The sequence below is a fragment of the Lithobates pipiens genome, unplaced genomic scaffold, assembly GCF_037356315.1.
Source record: "Lithobates pipiens isolate NorthernLeopardFrog02 unplaced genomic scaffold, aLitPip1_a1.2 Scaffold_10, whole genome shotgun sequence".
Classification (NCBI taxonomy): domain Eukaryota; kingdom Metazoa; phylum Chordata; class Amphibia; order Anura; family Ranidae; genus Lithobates; species Lithobates pipiens.
The window spans coordinates 35,524,406-35,546,689 of NW_027507686.1; the positions used below are offsets into that span (position 1 = coordinate 35,524,406).

General features: G+C 42.6%; 1 protein-coding gene across 2 annotated transcripts in view; it reads right to left on the reverse strand.

Annotated features, from left to right (window-relative positions):
• Window positions 1–2,447: 2,447 nt before the first annotated feature.
• HAS3 (hyaluronan synthase 3) overlaps window positions 2,448–22,284 on the reverse strand; it is a 37,679-nt gene continuing 17,842 nt past the window's right edge. For both annotated transcript variants that reach the window (XM_077454158.1, XM_077454150.1), the window contains 2 exons: window positions 15,374–15,475; window positions 2,448–9,126 (listed from right to left, as the gene is read on the reverse strand). In XM_077454158.1, coding sequence (XP_077310284.1) covers window positions 8,197–9,126; window positions 15,374–15,475 — 1,032 coding nt within the window. In that variant the 3' untranslated portion in view covers window positions 2,448–8,196. The remainder of the gene's footprint in view (window positions 9,127–15,373; window positions 15,476–22,284) is intronic.

Here is a 22,284-nt window from a genome sequence, read left to right on the forward strand (position 1 = left end):
CATTCCTGGCAATAGTGAGTGAAATCCTGGCAATGGTGGCTGCATTCCTGGCTAATGTTGGCTGCATTCCTGGCAATGGTGGGTGCATTCCTGGCAATGGTGGGGGCTGCATTCCGCGCAATGGTGGGCACACAGATGGGCACTGACCCTTATTTTGCTTCACAGTTTTTATTTAAAATTGTAAGTTTTTTTTCCTGAAACTTCCCTCTTATTCGCCAATAAAGACGGTATATCCAAATAACACGCCCAGGCTCATCTCTTCAACACACACAGCCACAAAGGCAAGAGAATTCTTGTTGGGCCCTGTATTAGTGTTCGAATGAACACACTTAGACCGAATTTTAATGGTTCAAAGAATGTCAGGCAAAATGGTCGGCCCTCGTGCATGTTCACTTCATCAAATCTGGCCCTCTTTGAAAAAAAGTTTGGACACCCCTGTCCTACAGCTATCTGCCTACATACGACACTTTTTATGAATTCCATTGTTTGCACCTACAAACATTTTCCAAAAGAAACCACTGCAAGCACAGCCTGTATATTCCTTCTGTACAGACTCCTTTGAAGGCAGAGGGCCCATTTTTTGTTTTACTTATGTATTTAAAAGACTTCAGTTTGGGTCATGTAGTGTTACAAGATTCTCTTCTTTGCGCTGGGTAGTCCTCAATGCAAAGAGTGGGGCTGAAGCTATGGTGTCAGTGTCCCTCTCTGCACCATTTCATAGAGAAAGCAGGGTTCTGTAATGATGCTCCCTGAGGAGGTGGGGCCCATGACACCCTGAACTCACAGCTAAAGTTTAACTCCAGGCAACATTTAGTTGCTTTCCCCTTGCAGAGGAAGGTTTTAATAGCTAATTTTCTTTAGATGATAAGGAATATGGAGAAATACCTAACTTATTCCTTGCTCCTGCAAGCTTCCTACCCACCATGTGACTGGTCCCAGAAGTTGCTCCTCCTCTCCATTTGTCAGGTTGCAGCCTCTCTGATGTCATCAATCACAATGCAGGACCAGCATTGTATGCAAATATGTCAAGGACCCATTCATAGAGGAGAGCATAGAAGTGTTTTTCAGCTAAGTGAAAAATAAAAGGGTGGTGGAAGGCGTGTGATATAACGCATGAATCAAAGTGATATGATTTATTCATAGACAAAGTAGATAAATACAAAATTACTATGAATTCATTAAAATGGGTTACAAGATATTCATTAAAAATGAATAATTCATAATGCTCATGCAAGGGCAAATGCTCAAGGTAGGCTAAGCCCCCGTACACACGGTCGGAGAATCCGTCGGAATGTGTGCCTATCGGACCGCGTTGTCGGATAATCCGACTGTGTGTGGTATGCATCGAACTGTTTCCGTCGGAATATCCGTCGGACCAAATTTTCCAACTTGTTGGAAATATTTTCCGACAAACTGGGCCGATAGGACATACTCCGATCATGTGTAGAGAATTCCGATCGGACAAAGTGCCACGCATGCTCAGATCAAATTCCTACATCAAAGCTATTGGCTACTAGCCTGAACGTAGTCCCATCGTAATGAAATTACGTCATCACGTTCTGAAAGATCTGACTTTTCGACAACTTTGTCCGACCGTGTGTATGCAACAGTTTTGGACACAATCCGACGGACAAAATCCGACGGATTTGGTTGGCAGAATGTCCGACCGTGTGTACGGGGGGGTAACACGTTTCAAGGTTTTCCCTCTTTATCAGGACTTTAGAAAATTTGTCTCAGGATGCGGCCTACAGGATCAGTGTTACTGAACTCCCTTAGCCAATGCGTCTGGACAAATAGACAGGCGCATCAGCCTTGGAGAGAAGAAGAAGAAAAAGAAAGTCTGTAGGGTGTGGTAGATACACATGAAGAGGAATGGATTATTCAGAGATGTATCACATAGTAGGTGATGTATTCTCCTTTACTCTAGTGGTATCCACATCACAACGCTCTAGATGAGATAAATACCAAATGTATGTGTGTATAATTAAGGTTCTAGTAGAAGGCACATGATGGAATGTTCCGGCTCCTTGGGGGGGGGGGCGATGAACAAGGTAAGTATTCTTATTCCATACCCCACAGACTAAACAAGCAGGTAACTCTGCTTAAGGGGGCAGCAAATGAATAGCAGAGTTTAAACACTAAATGGAGATCAGCTTTAAGTCCTTTGCGTTGATTGAAGACATCTTGTGAGAAGAGGTACTGTGTGGGACAGCTCTGGACTGAAGGCAAGTATTACAGCCAGGGCTATTTTTTATTTTTAAGCACACTGAGGAACATTTATAAAAAAAATATATATATATGAAGCTGGGGCTGGGCTTTAAGAATACCCCATAGCACAGACGTATATTATTCTAAATAACCAAACAAATCTTTCAGGTTTCATGCAATGTAATGATGCAAGCAAAACACCAGACAGGTTAGATTTGTATAAGCCTCTTTATTTTAGGAAGATTTGAAAAAAAAAAATCCTAAAAGGCATATCACAAAATAAATAAACATTTATAAATTGTAAAAACTGTACAAAATAAATTCAGCATTAAGAACATTCAGACCAGGGACTGGCTCATATCATGCTCCGTGCAGAGGCCATGCTAACACCCTGCATTGTCGCATATAGCAGACCCAAGTATCGCTCACTGTGCCCTGGAGGTTTGTGATATGGAGGACGATCAAACCTGAGCGAAAGAAGAGGAGAGTGTTGGTCACAGCCACCAATCAAGTGATTTGTTTTGTTAAAACTGAACTCCAGGTATGATGTTAACTGCATACTTTGTATTGGTCCAGCTTGGGGCACCGATCACTGTAGTAGTGCGGCTACTATATTGATTGGCAACTTTACCAGAAGCCGCTCGGGTATAAGATATGCATACCTACAATGGTCCACGTTGGACCAATGAAAGTATGCAATTAAGATAAAATCTGAAGTTCAGCTATATGAATTTATTTTAGGTGTCAATTTTCTTAGGGGTAGAAATAGGATTATACAGTGCCTTGAAAAAGTATTCAATCCATTGGAAATGTTCCCTATTTTGTGATGTTACAACCAAAAACGTAAATGTATTTTGTTGGGATTTTATGTGATAGATCAACACAAAGTGGCACATAATTGTGAAAGGGACAGAAAATGATAAATGGTTTTCACATTTTTTTTACAAATAAATATGTGAAAAGTGTGGCGTACATTTGTATTTAGCCCCCCCCCTGAGTCAATACTTAGGCAATTACAACTGCAAGTCTTTCTGAGGATGTCTCTACCAGCTTTGCACATCTAGAGAGTGACATTTTTGCCCATTCTTCTTTTGCAAAATAGCTCAAGCTCGGTCAGATTGGATGGAGAGCGTCTATGAACAGCAATTTTGCCGTTTGTTCATTAAGTTTCTCTAACAAACCCCTGAGGGTGTCACAGAACAGCTGTATTTTTACTGAGATTACATTACACACAGGTGGACTCTATTTACTAATTAGGTGACTTCTGAAGGCAATTGGATCCACTAGATTTTAGTTGGGGGTATCAGAGTAAAAGGGGCCGAATACAAATGCACGCCACACTTTTCAGCTATTTATTTGTAAAAAAAAATTAAAACTATTTATCATTTTCCTTCCACTTCACAATTATGTGCCACTTTGTGTTAAGGCCCATACACACGATCTGACTTTTTAACAACAAACATGCAAATTAGCTGTTTTAAGGCAACATTGGACCGTGTGTACGCTCCATCAGACAAACTTTTTAGGTTTTCAGTGGACTTTTGTTGGTTGTGCGAATGGACAAACCTTTCGACCACAGCATAAGTCCGATGGAGCAAAGTCCAATCGTGTGTACAGAAAACCATCGGACTTTACAAACACGCATGCTCAGAACAAATGCAAAAGATCAGAAACAATACAGAAGTTGACCAAGGGTGGCAGTAAAGAGCAGAAAAACCACGTGATTTGGTGAAAGTTGGCTGAAAAAGTCTGATCGTGTGTATGCAATACAAGTTCAGGGCCAACGCCCTTTGTACAGAAATCCATGGGAAAGTTTGTACAAAGTCCGATCGTGTGTATGAGGCTTTAGTCTATCCCATTAAATACATTTATGTTTTTGGTTGTAACATGACAAAATCTGGAAAATGTCAAAGGGTGTGAATACTTTTTCAAGGCACTGTAGATGTCTTTCCATGAGCAACGGACAGACAACTGCCCGCCAGAGTGCCTGGACCCACAGCAATCTTCTCTGTGACTTCAGTAATAATACAATGTAGCACAAGCAAAGGAAGAATCTGAAGATCTCTGTGTGAGGAAGAGGATATCCTTTAGAATTTTTTCAACCTCTAGGACTAGGGCACTCCTCTAAGGTTTATAGTCCCTTGATCATCACTATTGCATTTGAATTTGTTGCGTTGCTTGCAACTTTTGCATCACATATTACTTTAATACGCTTATGCCACGTACAGACGATCGGCTTTTCCGACAACAAATGATGCATGTGAACTTGTTGACAGAAAGTCTGACTGTGTGTACGCTCCATGGAACATTTGTTGGTGGACTTTCCGCCAACAAATGTTGGCTAGCGGGTTCTCAAATTTTCCGCCAACAAATGTGTGTTGTCGGACTTTCCGATCGTGTTTACACAAGTCCGTCGGACAAAAGTCCACGCATGCTCGGAATCAAGTACGAGTCGGAAGCGCTGGGTCTTGTAAAACTAGTGTTCTTAATGGAGATATCACGTACGTCTTGTACATCACTACGTTCGTAATTGTCGGCCAACATTTGTGTGTCCGTGTGTATGCAAGACAAGTTGGAGCCAACAACCTTCGAACAAAAATCCACGGTTTTGTTTTCGGAAAGTCAAATCGTGTGTATGGGGCATTAGTGACTGGCAGAGGAACAGACTGCCACCAATCTTTCAAAGCCAATAAGGACCTGTATGAGTGAAGAAAAGCAAAGAATGATAATAGATTTGTATAAGGACAGTGTTGGTGAACTGTGCCATTGTTGTATGACATCTTCTATTGTTCCCTGCACAATATGGACACCTTTGTTCAGGACAGTATTTATCCATGGAAGATTTGTGCATCCACGCTCTCTAGCAGGGATGGGGGAATTGAATGATTTCTCATGTCAACAAGAGAAATCTCATTCTATATGGTCAGCTTAAAGCATAACTAAAGGCAAAAGATTTATTTTAGTTTTGGATAGCATGTAGAGTGATTAGACTGCTTGTCAGTTATTATTGATTTTCTGTGCACCCATTAAGGAGATTCACCCTCTCTATTTGTCCTGTTTTTCATTATCAATGAAAGTGAAAAAAAGAAAATCCCAAATTTTCGGTTGTCCCCCCAGAAAAGTAATAGAGAGGAAATCTTCCAATGGGGATACTAGTTCTGGTGACCTGGGGGTCCCCAAGGAATTCCATTAAACAGGGATTTCCCCTCACTTCCTGTTTAGCTATGGGACAGGAAGTGAAGGGAAATCTCTTCAATGGGACACAAATAGCAAAAACAAATCTGACAGGGGTTATAAGCATCCCTTACTGTATTCAAAATGGAAAAAAAAGTTTTGTCTATAGTTCTACTTTAACCACTAGCCAACCGCCGCGCACACATATACGTTGGCAGAATGGCTTGCACAGGCAAATGGACGTACCTGTACGTCCCTTTGAATTTGCCGCCTTGCGGGCACCTGCCTGCATGCCACGGGTGCGTGCCCATGGGTCCCGCAAACTCAATGTTCACCGGTGGCCCGCGATCATGAGACAGAGAGGCAGAACGGGGAGATGCCTATGTAAACAAGGCACTTCCCTGTTCTGCCTAGTGACATGACAGAGATCTACTGCCCCCTGTCACCGGGAGCAGGGATCGCTGTCATATCAGTGGTATCCCACTCTTCAAATCACTTCCTAGGACAAACTTAACCCCTTGATCGCCCCCTAGTGTTTAACCCCTTCCCTGCCAGTATCATTTATACAGTAATCAGTGGCTGTTTATAGCACTGATCGCTGTATAAATGACAATGGTCTGAAAATAGTGTCAAAAGTGTCCGATCTGTCTGCCATAATGTCTAAGTCCTGATAAAAATCGCAGATCGCCACCATTACTAGTAAAAAAAAAAAAAATGAATAATAAAAATGCCATAATACTATCCCCTATTTTGTAGACACTATAACTTTTGTGCAAACCAATCAATATACGTTTATTGCGGTGTTTTTTCCTCAAAATTTGTAGACGAATACATATCGTCCTAAACTGAGGAAAAAAAAATTTTTTTTTTATATATTTTGTTGGGGATATTTATTATAGCAAAAAGTAAAAAATATTGCTTTTTTTTTAAATTGTCGCTCTTTTTGTGTTAGCGCAAAAAAATAAAAAACGCAGAGGTGTTCAAATACCACCAAAAGAAAGCTCTATTTGTGGGAAAAAAAGGAAGTTAATTTAGTTTGGGTACAACGTCGCCCGACCGCGCAATAGTCAGCCAAAGCAACGCAGTGCCAAACCGCAAAAAATGCTCTGGTCAGGAAGGGGGTAAATCCTTCCGGGGCTGAAGTGGTTAAGTTCAGTTGCAGTATTTCGATCTCTCCACAAATTAATGGATTGTAGGGTGCCATAGATAGTTGCACAAACCTGTTCCTCAATCACTTTAATTTCTGACATTGTTGATTTGCAAGCTTGTGCAATCCATCACAGATAATTGGGTTGATCAGAAATCCCAACACAATGCAATGGGGAGGACACTTATGAAATCCTATTAAATCCTCCCACATGTTTTTAAGCTTTAAAGAACGCATTCCCTAACGCAGCCAGAGCAAAGCGGGGATAAGATGTCAGGATGAGATGGATATGTTGCAACCCTGAACATTGTTCTCCTGTATTGATAAATTCTGCGGGAACTGTTTAATTCATTACATGCAATTTATTCCACTGAATCATACAGCGAGGCGTTTTGCTGTTCACACCTCTCACAAGCACTTCATATTGCAGTTTCTTTTAACACTTTGGAGCAGTGTGGGAGTCAGGAATGGTATATTGGGAGGGATGGAGTTAAGTTACCTTTTTTGCTTTGTCCTGCATGAAATAAGGAAAGAGTCACTTTGTGTCAGGCTGGTTCACACCAAAGATGCACTGCACACAGAACGCACGCATTTTCATGGCTTGAGAAACATTACATTAGGCAGCCCATTCAAAATGAATTAGCTGTAACGTAAATCAGTGCATGAAAATTTTGTGCATGCAGCATTTTTTTTTTTTTTTGTAGCACAATGTAGAAGTGCCCAAGACAAGTTCCATCTTAAATGGTGCCATTGCCCATAACATAAAGTAGTGTGATGGCGGAACGACGGTCCAGGCTTCCATGTCCATTGTAATCAAGTTTGATTATACTTTTTAGCCCTCCCTGTTTAGCTCATTACTTATCATATTTATGCTGTCATGTTGGCGTCAGGAAAATTGTATCAAATACTTACTGTGATTTTCCTTTCCTGATGCCAATCCATGGCAGCATGCCTTGGTAGCATCCCTTTTTTTTGAGCTTGTTATTTTTATGGAGAATGGGAGAGGTTGCTCTAGCTTTCCTTTTATAGATTCAAACAGGTCATGTAGGTGGAGATAGGTGGTGGAGCTATATCACTTGTATGCTGCCATGGATTGGTGTCAAGAAAATTACGCTAAGTATTTGAAACAATTTTCCGTTTTTTGTCTGTGAACCTGTTGGAGAGTTTTCCATCATTTCCTGTCTTGGGAAATCTCCCAAGCAGGGACACAGTGATAAATACTTTCTAGAAGCCCTAACCCTTCCTGCTCTGCCCAAAACAGAAACAAACTCAAACTTTGTTGCTTGAGTTGACCTTCAAGAGAAGATTAGATTAGGTTTAAGAACCCCATTTCTGTCGATGTAGTTGTGCAATGCCCTTCAGAGCTTGCTCACAGTGATTGCTTTTTCGGTGGCACCAAACCGATAATACCGAGTATGTTAAGGCTGTGCCAGGTATGGCTCATATTGCTTTGGCAACTTGCTCTTCTTCTGATCTGCCTGAGGTATATGTATGCATAGTGTAGTCTTGTCTCTGTTAGACTTTGCTGGTGATAAAATTGTCCCTGGTGACTTCAATCTTCCACTGTCTTTGACCCTGGTAGGCCGCGCAAGGTAAACTTTTGGCTGGTCCTGTCGTTGTAACATTCTTGCGGTGTCATCTGAAACAACTCATCTGACCTCATCCGTTCACACTTCTGCTAATGCCAGGTTGTAAAGCTCCTGTTTCTTGCCACAGCGCCGGGCAACAATCGCCACGTACAAGCTTAGAAGCGCTAGCCAATAACAGCCATACAGTATTGCTCCCGTTATCAGGAACAGCAGTTCCGTGTCAGTGAAGGGGTCCTGACTTTGGCAGTAGGCTGTGTACACTAGACCACCCAAAAGGACACAGAACCAGACGGATACTGGTACTACCCCCATGAAGTTAACTACAAGCTTTTTGCGTCCTGAGGTACCCCAGCCAGACTTGTTGATGGTGATCACGGCAAACATTTTGGCAGGTAGCAGGCTTGTCATATAGAGAAGAGAATACAAAGACATGAAGATCATTTCAACATTGCCACGGAGGAAGCACGCATAGGTGGCCTTCACAATGCCGACAAGCTGAACGGTTAGGAGGAAAAGCATGATGTTCCAAATGCGGCCACGGTAAAAAAGCTGCACCACGGTGGCCACCAGAAAGAATGGGAAGAAACCGGTCACCACTGATTCGTAGGTCATCCAGAGGTGATGCTTGTGGAACCACAGAGCGTTGTACAACCACTCCCGAAAATAAGATTTGCTCCACCGTGTCTGCTGGTTAAGCCAACGCAGGTACCTGGTAGGGGTCTCTGTCAGGCACTTGGAACGCGCTGTGTACTTAGTCCGAAAACCCATACTAAGCACGCGATTGGTGAGGTGTCGGTCGTCTCCAAAGCTACATTTCTGTCCCAAGAAGGTCTGATGGTACCAATCCTCCAGGAAATATTGCAAAAGGCTGTTCCGATACATCCCCAGTGGGCCGCTAATGCACTGCACACAGCCAAAGTAGGACTGGCAAGCTCGCTCCACATTAAATGCCATCCAATAACGCACACTGCTCAAGAAGGAGATCCATGAATCATATTTGTTTAAGATCTGGAAGGAAATCAAATGAGACATCAATGGCAGTAAGAATTGAGTCAATGAAACAAAATAATCCTAAAGTTTCTGGGTTAGCCAATCACATTCCTGTGATTCAGGTTGCTATGAAAATACTTATTTTTTCTTCAGTTTTCACACATGTGGTGTGCTATAGTCTTCAAAGTTAGAGCACGTATATAATAATGGAAAGGTTGAGACCAGGTATTCCTGGAGGGAGCCCAACACTCTTTAAAAGTATAGGGACGCACTGGACACCCAGCAATAGCACAATGGCAGCGAAGGTTTCCAGTGCGTCCTCTCACCAATTCACCAATAGTACAAACAAACGACAACTGACCCAACCTATAAGGCTGGGTTCACACTGCTGCGGTTACGAGAACCGGATGTGATTCGCACCGCACTGCAGTGCAAATCACATCTGATCTCTGTGCGATGCGCATTCAGCCATACAGATAGTATGGCTGAATTCGTATTGCACCCGCCCCAAACTCGCACAGGACCCTTTTTTGGTCCGCAGCAGAATCGGATCGCATGGGTGTTCACACCATGCGATCCGATTCCTGTCCGAGTTTTTCAGATCGCACTGCAATATGCGAACTGATCTGGGGGTGTCATTAACATTTCACTGACACTCCCAGCAGTTCGCATAGGGCAGTGTGAACTGCCGCCGGGAGGTATGCGATGCGGGACCCCGCCGCGGATTCGCGGCGTTCCCGCATCGCTGCAGTGTGAACCCAGCCTTAAACACGAACAAAAGAGGGCGCACCAGCCTAGTGCATAATCCAACATTTATTGAAAAGCAATCGTTTAACATTATACTAATATATATAATTTTAAACGATTGCCTTTCAATGTATGTGAGATAATGCACTAGGCTGGTGTGTTCTCTTTTGTTCATGTTTTCTGTTCAAACTTTTTCATTAGTGATAAGCAATAAACATCAACTGATACTCTCAGTAGGACAGTAGATAACGTAACTTACACAGCGTCTCATTATACAGCAATACAGTAGAAAAGAAACGTTTGCTAGGTGCAACGATACAGTATATAATTGTTTTATCTATAAGTATACAAACATCGGGTTCATTAGGGAAGCTGAAACAAGAGAGGCATAATCCCAGTTCTATTGTGTGTTTGGGGTGGGAACGTTCCTCAGTAATTTGAGGACTAGGAATTTGTAGGGTTTGTGCAATCAGTAATTAACATTACCAGTGGTGAGATTATGAATAAAGCGGATAATTGGAGAGAAGGAAAAAGATCAGGTAAAGAAAAGTGATTAGAGGAGAGAAGCAAGAGTAAGTTGGGTGGAGGTTGTCGGGAGGATCAAAATACTGTGAACCGAGGTCTGGGATATCTACAGGGAGGCTAATGCCCCGTACACACGATTGGAAATTCTGCCAGCAAAAGTCCGATGTGAGCTTTTGGTCGGAAATTCCAACCGTGTGTATGCTCCATCGGACTTTTGCTGGTGGAATTTCCGCCAGCAAAAAATTGAGAGCAGGTTCTCTATCTTCCCGACGGAAAAAGTTCCAATTGGAAATTCCAATCGTCTGTAGCAATTCCGACACGCAAAATTCCTACGCATGCTTGGTAACAATTTGACGCATGCTCGGTAGCATTTTCATTTTCTCGGCTCGTCGTAAGTGTCGTTCATCACCGCAATTCTTGACGGTCGAAAGTTCCGAGAACTTTTGTGTGACCGTGTGTATGCAAGCCAAGCTTGAGCGGAATTCCATCGGAAAAACCATCCAAAATTTTTCCGAAGGAAATTCCGCTCGTGCTCGTATTAGGCTCCAGTAAATGTTTGTACAAGTCTGGAGGTAGAAAATGTTCTACCCTTGGGTGTGAAATTTTGAGGTGTTGGAGAATTCTGTATAAAATTGTAGCCTCGATTTTGCTATGTATCATAGCTTGGGTGATTCTATTCTTTACTTCGGTGAGGTTTAATTTGGGGGGGTTTCCAGGCCTTAGATATTGTCTGTTTGGCTGCTGTAGTGAGTTGAAGGAGGAGACGGAGCTGGGATTTAGTACAGTCCACCGTAACATGGTTCAGTAACGCTAGAGAGAGGTCAGGGTCTATTGTAGTTTAAAGAAGAGTGGAGGCCATGCGGAATATAGATGCCCAAAATTGCTGTACCTTCGGGCATAACCACCATGTATTGGCGTGTGTGCCCTTCTTACCACAGCCTCGGAAGCATACCGAAGGACAGTTCGGTAAAAATTTAGATATCCTAGCCGGGACTAAATACCACCGTACAAGGACCTTTGTTCATGTTTTGTAGTGGTTTCAGGACATCTCTATTCCGAGAGGGCAGCAAGGCTTGTGGCTACATCACCGTGACACGGAGTTATTCTCAATAATAATACACCTCCTGCGCAATAATGTAGTGTTCCAGTAAGGGATACTGGGACATTACATTTTTGCGCAGGAGATGTATTTTTGTTGTTTCCACCCCAACCTATAACTGGCCTTTGCTGCAAGGAGCACATAGAAGGGCGACACATGTCAAAAAACAATAAAGAAAAATTCCCAGCTTCCCAACTAACCGAATTGTGCTGTCCCTAGTGTACCTTTTAGTGTATCCATTATCATATATGTGCCCCAACTTTGGAGACTCTCAAAATGTATGAAGTTAGGACTGCAGTACACCAGGGTGCCACGAAGGTGCCCTGCAGCTTACGCATATATTTGAAAATGTGTGCAATCGAAACCTCTGGTTTTAAAGTGAACTGTTAGACAGCACAAATCAGTTTGCTGCAGACTGGCTGGTAAGTGTGCTGGGAATTTTTCTTTGTTATTTTTTGACTGCTATATTCTTCAATGTAGATACCAGTCTTATTAAATCTAGTTATAATATTGGAACCCCAATGTATTTTGTAAGGTCAGCCTACCCAAAATATTAGGTTCTGGATAAACGCTGGTGGGTCAGATCATACGGTTTTGTCTCACATCTCTCCAGAGCACCAGGGATTACACCACCTTGTCAGGGTTTTCCTCTGCCAACCCCTTTGGCATAAGTCTTACTCCTTTAGTTGAAATTCTTTAAAATACATTCAAGTGTTTGGTACCCCAACATTTCATATTCCTGATATGTGCCTGATGTACCATGTACTTTTATGATAAAGTATCCTGTTATCTTTGTATTGCTTCCTTTGTGTGAAATCCCTGGTGTTCCTACTAGTCTCTTTGCTTTCCTATTAAACTGACCACACTAAGAAGGAGAGAAAACCACGGTCAGTTTTCTAGCTGTGCTGGGAACTCAGCCTGCTCTCCTCCAATGATCAGACTTGTCCTGAGACACCCTGCCCATGCCGCTAAGAACAGAGGGAAGACGATCACTTATTAAAAAGCGATAAAGAGGTTTCGCCCGGGCGGATGGGAGGTGAGCGAGGGGTGGAGGTGGGAGGTAGGAGATGACTGAGGCCTTTCTTCATCTACCGCCTCCTAATAGAGGATTTTCTGTTCAAGAAGGCTTTGACCTCTGAACGTTTGGTCAGGAAGTAGGGCCAAAACGAATCGATAACTAATCAATTATGAAATTAATCGATTACTAGGCCACTAACATAATGGGGTTTAATGGGGTTAAACAAAAAATTTAATTAGCCCTTTATAGTACAAAAAGAGCAAATCGCTACTGTAAATATTACTTTCACTGTCCCATAGTAAAAAATGAACCCCTTACAATAGCGATTATTTTCTCTTTTTGTACTAATTTTAGTTTTTTTAAACCCATTATGTTACTAAACATCTCAGGCCTGGGTCACACCTCTGTGTTTTTTGGTGCTTTTTGCAGAAACACACTACAGTTCATTTACATGGTTTCCTATGGGACACGTTCACATCCATGATTTTTTCAGCTGCTGCGTATTTGGAAAAGACAAGGACATTTTAACACAAAACGGTGCTATTTTGTTTTTCTGGTTTAATATACTTCAATGGAGAAGCTGCAGAAAAGCAATGTAATAATGCGTTTTTGCGGCAATTTGTATTTTTTTAATCTGCCCAACAACAAATTGGCCAAAAAAATATGTAAAAATGCAAATCGCAGCAAAATTAGCTTTTTTTTTTTTTCTAAGGTTATTAACCGATTAATCGAAACAATAATCGGCCAACGAATCGATTATGAAAATAATCGTTATTTGCAGCCCTATCAGGAAGTATCTGCCACTTGACTTATATTGATACGTTTGGAATGTGTGTGTTCTCAGCCTCTCCTTCCGTCCATGTGATGAAGCCAATATGTTTCTTCCCTTCCCTCCCCAATTGTTTCTAATATGTGTATGTATTGTATTGTCTAAGCCCATGTTGGGCATTTGTAAAAGAAATAAAATTTATATAAAAAGTGACAAAGTGGTATTTACAGTATATATATATATTTTTTCAATATATACACAAATGTTTTGCCTTTCATTTCTATTTTAACCACTTGCCGACCGCCGCACGCCGATGTACGTCCTATTTTTGAAGAGGGATATCTCGGTAACGGCAGCAGCTGCTGCCACAACCGAGATATCCATCTCTTCAGGCGGCGGTCGGCTGTACGATAACGGTGGTCTCCACGGCGGATTCGCCACGAGATCACCGCTATCGGCGGCGGGAGAGGTGCCACCCCCCCTCCCGCCGCCCTCCCACACCTTCCGCCGCTTACCGGAGCCGTCAGTAGCGGCGGAGGCGATCGGGTCCTCTTCCTAGCTGGGTATAGAGACAAGTGAGGCTAAGATGGCCCCCACTCGTCTCTATACCATAGGAGAGCGGAAGCGACGTCAAAACGTCGCTTCCGCCCATACCTCTTAAAGGTATATTTTTTTTAAATGTCATATTTTCTTTTTTTTTTGGCGTTTTAGCCCAAATATGAGATCTGAGGACTTTTTGACCCCAGATCTCATATTTAAGAGGACCTGTCATGCTTTTTTCTATTACAAGGGATGGTTACATTCCTTGTAATAGGAATAAAAGTGATCCATTTTTTTTTTTAAAACTGTGTAAAAATAAATAAAATTAATTAAAATAAATAAGAAAAAAAAAAGTTTTTTAAAAACACCCCGTCACAACGAGCTTGCGCACAGAAGCGAGCGCATATGTGAGTAGCGCCCGCATATGAAAACGGTGGTCACATTGCTAACGAATTCTGCTGCCCCCCATAGGAGGGGGTGGTGGAAGAAGGGCCTGCCCTCCGGAAACGACGAGGGAACGAGTTGCCTGGTTCTGGAACCAGTCTCGATACCATCCCCTACTCATATTCCCTCTTTTTTTCTTCTGTTTATTATAAGTATAATGTGATGGCTGGCCCTTTGGTTTTACGTTCATGCTTTGTAGCCCCTGCGAGGGCGCACAAGGAGCAGATTGTAGGCTCTTGTTTATTCCTGTTTATTCAACTTTTCAATAAAAAATATTGAAACAGAAAACGGTGGTCAAACCACACATGTGAGGTATCGCCGCGATCGGTAGAGCGAGAGCAATAATTCTAGCCCTAGACCTCCTCCGTAACGCAAAAAATGCAACCTGTAGAATTTTTTAAATGTCGCTTATGGAGATTTTTGAGGCTAAAAGTTTGACACCATTCCACGAGCGGGCGCAATTTTGAAGCGTGACATGTTGGGTATCAATTTACTCGGTGTACCATTATCTTTCACAATATAAAAAAAAAATTGATCTAATTTTACTGTTGTCTTATTTTTTTATTCAAAAAAGTGAATTTTTTCCAAAAAAAGTGCGCTTGTAAGACCGCTGCGCAAATACGGTGTGAAAAAAAGTATTTCAATGACCGCCATTTTATTCTCTAGGGCAGTGATGGCGAACCTTGGCACCCCAGATATTTTGGAACTACATTTCCCATGATGCTCATGCTCTCTGCAGTGTAGTGGATCATCATGGGAAATGTAGTTTCAAAACATCAGGAGTGCCAAGGTTCGCCATCACTGCTCTAGGGTGTTAGAAAAAAAACAATATAAAATGTTTGGGGGTTCTAAGTAATTTTCTAGCAAAAAAAACTGTTTTAAACATGTAAACACCAAGTCTGAAAAAGAGGCCTGGTCCTTAAGTGGTTAAACTAAGTGTGTTGTTTTACAAGGTGATCGTTTACAACCACTTTAAGCTTGGGGATCCCATTATGTTGGTCTCAGCAAGTGAGCTGACTTGGGAAGTCAGATACATATACAGTAACATTGCAATGCCTCTAAAACGGAATATACTCTTTACCTGCACTAGCCATTCAATCGAAAAAAAGGTTGTGACATTTACCTGTACATCTCCTCCAACTCCACCCACTTTTGGGTCTTCCTCCAAAATCCGCAGCATTTCTGCAGTGCATGCTGGGTCCAACACAGTGTCAGAATCGCAGACCTACAAACAAGTTGAAATGGTAAAAAAATCATGTAGAGCTGTTCTGTTTTTACGTATTCTGAAATCGAATGTATACAGTATCAGACATGCAGGAAAATATACTACACTGAGTTGCAGATGTACCTCATATACCATGTACAGTGGAGATCTGTCAGGCACTCCGACCCTGTCCACATTCTTTGCTTTAATCCACCAGTTCAGCCTTCCCAAAGTCCTGTGCAAGATTTAACCTTCTGAAAGGCGACTCCCTACCCCGACCTCCCTTTATTACAGCACTCAAGCCTGGTGATTGGCTCCTCAGGTACCACGTGAGCCACTGTTTGATGGCAGAGTGGAGGATCGCGTTTTCCTATTTCCAGGAGCAGGAGGACTGTCATTGGCCACTGCTAAAGCCAATCATGGTCCTGCTAGCCCCGCCCACCATCTGGAGGAAGATGACTCGCTTGGCCACTACCAATCTCAGAAAGAGGATTTTACTGCGATTGTGAAAATCCCAATCCGGTGACAATTTGTGGAATGTTGAGCTTCTGGCAACTTTGTTGAAATTATTCCTGAACCAATGCGTCACTTACTACCGAACCGGCACTCTGTGTCCCTTTACGCCACAGCCAGTATTCAGCGCAATTTCTCAACTCTGGGAGCCCAACTTATGATCCTGCACACGGGCCCACTGTTCCAGAAAATGCCCCTGACCTGAGCTCATCATTGCGCATCCATTCCTGATGCTTGTATGTGACATCACATACATCCCATACAGCACATACAAGCAAATGCTGATGCTGACTTTGCGGCGTCGCACCGATTCCCAAAAGTCGTTTCTGTACTACTTTTGCAGATTTCAGGTGCGATTTCAATAGACATCTGTGTAGGAAACCACACAGATGTCTCTGAATTCGTCAGACTGACATGCGGGAATGAAATTGTGCAAGTTTACCTGAACTCGCACTATTTCAATCCGGCATCAATGTGAACCAGGCTACCAGGGGGGGTGGTGGCACAACCAACACAACTACCCCAGACAAAGACACGGCCAGCGATGATCACCCCCTGCACGCACGGGAGACACGGACACAGCCAGCAGCGTTCATCCAGCACCCGCAGCATTCCCCCCCAGACACTGACACATCCAGAAGCGATCACCCTGCAGTACCCCCCCCCTCCCCCACCTGGCGGGAGACACAGCCAACAGCGATCACTAGGTGTGGAGGCATGGAGGAGACACGGAGGCAGGGAGAAGGAGGCGCCGGGCTGCTCCAGTGAGGACACATGCATCCTCCTTTCCGGCCGACTGGAACCTAGAAGTGTGTCCTGAGACACGATTGGCCAGGGAGTCATAAGACTCCCTGGCCAATAGGTGCTTCCAGATTGGCCTGGAGGAGAATGTGGCAAAATAGCAAATATTCATTTGCTAGTGTCCCACAACTGGGTGGGATCAGGTTGCACTCTCTCTGCGCCCCGAGCCCACCCTATTTTGAAGCCTATTAGAACCTCTAGTTCTAATCAGGTGATCCAAAATACACACCTAACGCCTATCCCTGCAATTGTAATTCATGTGTCCGGCGTCCTGAAAGCGGCCAGGCACATTAATAGGGCGCGGTAGCGGTGTTGGGGGGGGGGCGCCACCCATGCGCCCACAATGTACGGGCCGCCACTGGTACACACTATAGAGGGACATGCTTTGATCATATTTCATGTGTGAGCTTTACAACCACTTTAAGGCCAATAACAGAGCATTTCCCAACAATGGACTTTATGAAAAATATTTTACAGTAAGTACAAAAATCTTATTTTCCTTATGTTCTATTAAGGGACACAGGCATTTAATAAATGACTGACGTGTAAAACATTCAATAAAAAAAATGAAATTGCAAAAGAGCGGTGGGCAACAGCTGCTAAAAGATCCAATAAATATGGAAATCCTTTGAGAAAAGTATCGAAAGGAAGAGCTGGCAAAAGAACTCGTAAAAAAAATGGGACAGTATGGAAACTGCTACTGTAAAAAAGGCACCAAAAATGAATCTGCTATTTCAGAACAGTATAAGTAGCACCACTAGGGGGAGACTGCTATCTGAAAGGTTACTAGATCTCAGCAATAAAGTGGAGGAGAACCCAGCAACCACCATAAGGATATAACAGGTAGGAGGAAACCTACAACTCCATAAGTGGCCTACAAAAAATAAGATGATTTGTAAAGTAAGGCCAAGGATACAAAATCCTTGACCTCAGTGAAGGAATGACAGATAAGGTATGCCCCAACCAAGGATCCAACAGCTGGGGGTAGAAGCAGAATACTCTTAATACTTGAGTGCAGGGAAAGGGAGATTCAAAATAAAACAGCCCTCTAAACCCGGCCATAAATTGATCGAAATTCAGCCGGATCACCATGTATGGGCTAGCTGGCTAGTATGACCGCATTTTGGACATGAGTAAGGGATGTTTCTCTTCATGGAAAACTCATTCTTAATATCAGATTTTTTTCCCCCTTCAGGTTCATGATTTTAATAATAATAATTTTTGGCACCACACATTATTTTTAGCTGTGAATGAATAAAATATATATTTTAGGGCTTATTGGGTTCTGTATGCAGAGAGATTGACGCACAGCTCTTATGTTGATGATTTATCAGTCACAAAAAAAAAAAAATCAAGCGCACATAAAACTTCACGCTAAATCTCATGTCCTCATGCCCTGCATCCTCTCCCCGCTATCTCTTTAAATTGGATCTTTTATTAATTTGTTATGTATATATATCTAGATATATCTATAGATATATATAGATCTATATATATATATATATATATATATATATATATATATATATATAGATCTATATATATCAATATATATAATATATATAATATATACTGTATATATTTAGTGCTGCAAGGCAGTACTTTAGCATTTATTTTCCAGGCGAAAACAACGTCTGTGAGCCCCCCCCCCCCCATCTCAGATTTTGCACATACACAGATGTGCTGCCGGGCTTCAGATCCTGAGTTCTGTGGCACATCCGTGCACGTGTCGGTTTCCCATGTGCATGCGCAGACAGGTAGCACAGAGATCTGAAAGAGTCCCCATCCTTGCACATGAGCAGAAAATATTCTGCACATGCACAAAAGGTCTGAAGAGTTCTCCCATGACCTGACAGCCAGAAAGAGTCCATTAGGATATCTGTTTATTCTCCATAATGGCAGCACCCGAGAGGGGCACAGAGAAAATGGACAGAGGGCTAAAGTCCCTTTTTAACAGCTAGCCAGCAAAGAAAACAAATACACCGTTTAACAAGTTGCGTAAGGATTTAGCTGCACTACATTTGCAAATATGTGGAAGCCACGCTGCCTCAAGGCTTCTCTGTGTAGTGTGATTCCTAACTCTACTAATCCATGAGGACCTCCATGTTTGAGCATACATAGCAATGGATAAACTGCGGTTAGGTATGCCTGAAGGCAGCCCATTAAATGTACAAGGACACACTAGAAGCCCAGTACAGCACAATGGCAACTGAAGGCCTCCAATGTGTCCCTTTGCCAATCCTAGAAAACTAAACATAAGACTAGGGGAACTTTATAGTTGGGTCTATTGATCTTCCAGGGGAGTACGGAAAGTAATATAATGTTTATTTCCCTGAGAGTAAGAAAAGGAAGGTGTATTATAGAGCAGAACTGGTACGGGTTAGGGAGGAATGCAGGGATCCAGAAAAGAGTTTGAGTATAAAGCCCTGTACACACGATCGGAAATCCCACCAGCAAAAATCCAATGAGAGCTTTTGGTCGGAAACTCCAAACCGTGTGTATGCTCCATCGGACTTTTGCTGGCAGAATTTCCGCCAGCAAAAGATTGAGAGCAGTTTCTCTATTTTTCCGACAGAAAAAGTTCAGATCGGAAATTCCGATCGCCTGTAGCAATTCCGACACCCAAAATTCCTACGTATGCTCTGAAACATTTTGACGCATGCTCGGAAGCAACTTAATTTTCTCGGCCCGTCGTAGTGTTGTACGTCACCACGTTCTAGACGGTCGAAAGTTCCGAGAACTTTTGTGTGACTGTGTGTATGCAAGCCAAGCTTGAGCGGAATTCCGTCGGAAAAACCATCCAAGTTTTTTCAACGGAAAATCCGATGGTGTGTACGCGGCATTACATGGCAAAGTGTAAAGATTATGAGATGTTGTCCGCTGTAAAGAATCAGACATCAGAAGTCATAGGTGAAGTCTAATGCCCCATACACACGATAGGATTTTCCGACAACAAAACCGTGGATTTTTTTCCAAAGGATGTTGGCTCAAACTTGTCTTGCATACACACGGTCACACAAAAGTTGTCAGAAATTACAAACGTCAAGAATACGGTGACGTACAACCTGTACGATGGGACTATAAAAAGGAAGTTCCATAGCCAGTGCGCCACTCGTACTTGATTCCGAGCATGCGTGGAATTTTGTGCGTCGGAATTGTGTACACATGCTCGGAATTTCCGACAACAAGTTTTGTTGTCGGAAAATGTGACAATCTGCTCTCAACCATTTGTGTGCGGAAATTCCGACAGCAAATGTTCGATGGAGCATACACATGGTCGGACTTTCCGACAACAAGCTCATATCCAACATTTCCCATCAGAAATTCTGATCGTGTGTACGCGGCATTAGAATGCCTCTAAAAGAAGGGTCAAGGAAATTCAATTGAACTGCAAAGGGAGTCAATGTAAAGACTGACTTCCATATTCAGATAGAAAATGTTTTAAAATTAAGGAAAGAAAAAAAAGGATTATCGTTCCATCCAGAAACCAGCATACGAAAATAGGTTTCCTTAGCAAAGCTAAGGAGCAATCATCCAAGCTCATAGGACACTAGCAAAAAAACACAACATGATAGTTGGAGGCAGGGTTATAAGTGGCCTGGCTTAACCTTTTTTTTTGTTTTGCCATTGTCCAGATCTCCTAAAGGAATCAGCATAACCCACACATCTATGGTTTACTTTATCCCTGTGTCAGTCAATGGATGATAAAGAAATTTATTTTTTAAATACAAGCAATGTAAGTAACTGAATTAGATTTTTAGCCCCTGTTTAGCAGAGCTTAGAATATAAATTGATAAGCAGCACAAGAAGCCAATAAGTTGTGCTGCATTGGAAGAAGCATGTTGAAAGGAGACAGCAGAGTGACTGCGATATACGCTCACCTATCTGCTGCTTCTCCTTTCACTGTCCAGTCATAAGTTGGGGGCTAGGAGTTGACCTGTTAATGATACTGAACTGCAGCAGAGACAAATCAGGTCTTCTGACTCGCCGCACAAGATTGTGCTATCTCAGAACCAGATGGAGAGGAATAATTCATATTATTAAAAAAATAAAAAAAATTCATTTTTTTTCACATTTTTAGGTTTTTTGGCTCTCTGCTTTAAAGCATGTTATACAGCACAGTGCTTGTGCTGTGTAATTTGGCCCTCTGTAACACCTAAAATTCCTGGCTGATCCTGCCTGGTTCTTTCCTCCCCCCTATAAACTGACCGTGGTTAATCATGGCTGCTGAGCCCTGACACCATGGACAGTTTACATGCCTCCATCATCTACAGCTCTCCTGTCCACCTCTATCCTCCTCTGCCCCCTCCCCTCCCTGCCTGTCTGCTCCTGTGTCAGTGCCCGCCCCCCTCCCCTCTTGCTGCTGAAGTTTCATTTAAACTTTATACCATCCTGTCTGTTTAACAATCCTATGTGCCCCTGTGTCTGTTTTATAAAAATAAACCTTTCTACCATTTTTCAAAGCGCTGATTGCCGCTCATGTGACCCACCACCTCTCTCCCCCTCCTCCCCTCCCAACTGACATTAGTGGGGAATCCTCTGCCCTGCCCACTGTAGCTTTCAGACGGGGAGGGGAGAGAGCTGGTGGGTCACGTGAGCGCTGATCGGCGCTCTGAAAACTGGTAAAGAACGGCTTACTTTTATAAAACACAGACACAGGGGCACATAGGATTATTAAACAGACAGGATGGTATAGATTGCATTAAGTGGCTTAACAACCACTTTAAGGCAGAACTGGTCATTATATGCTTCATCTCATAAAATTTGAATATCATCAAAAAGTACATTTATTTCAGTAATTCCAAAAAGTGAAACTCCTATATTTTATATAGATGTGTCACACATCAAGCATTTCTTTCTTTTAATTTTGATGATTATGGATTCCAGCTAGTGAAAACCCGAAATTCGGTATCTTAGAATATTACATAAGACCAATAAAAGAAAAGGATTTTTAATACAAAAATGTTGGCTAACTGAAAAGTATGTCCATGTACAGTATAGTATGCACTCAATAATTGGCCGGGGCTCATTTTGCATTCATTCCTGCATCAATGCAGCGTGGCATCTACAGCGATCACTGCTGAGATGTTATGGAAGCCCAGGTTGCTTTGATAACGGCCTTCAGCTTGTCTGCATTGTTGGGTCTGGTGTCTCTCACCTTCCTCTTGATAATACCCCACAGATTCTCTATGGGATTTAGGTCAGGCGAGTTTGCCGGCCAATCAAACACAGGGATACAATGATTATTGAACCAGGTATTGGTACTTTCGGCACTGTAGGCAGGTGCCAAGTCCTGCTGAAAAATGAAACACAGTGGACCAACACCAGCAAATGGCATGACTCCCCAAATCATTATGGACTGTGGAAAATTTTGCATTTCATTTGGATATCAGGATCTGAGAGTCTAGAAGAAGAGTGGAAACACAGAATCCAAGTTGCATGAGGTCCAGTGTGAAGTTTCCACAGTCAGTGATGATTTGGGGAACCATGTCATCTGCTTATGTTTCTCCACTGTC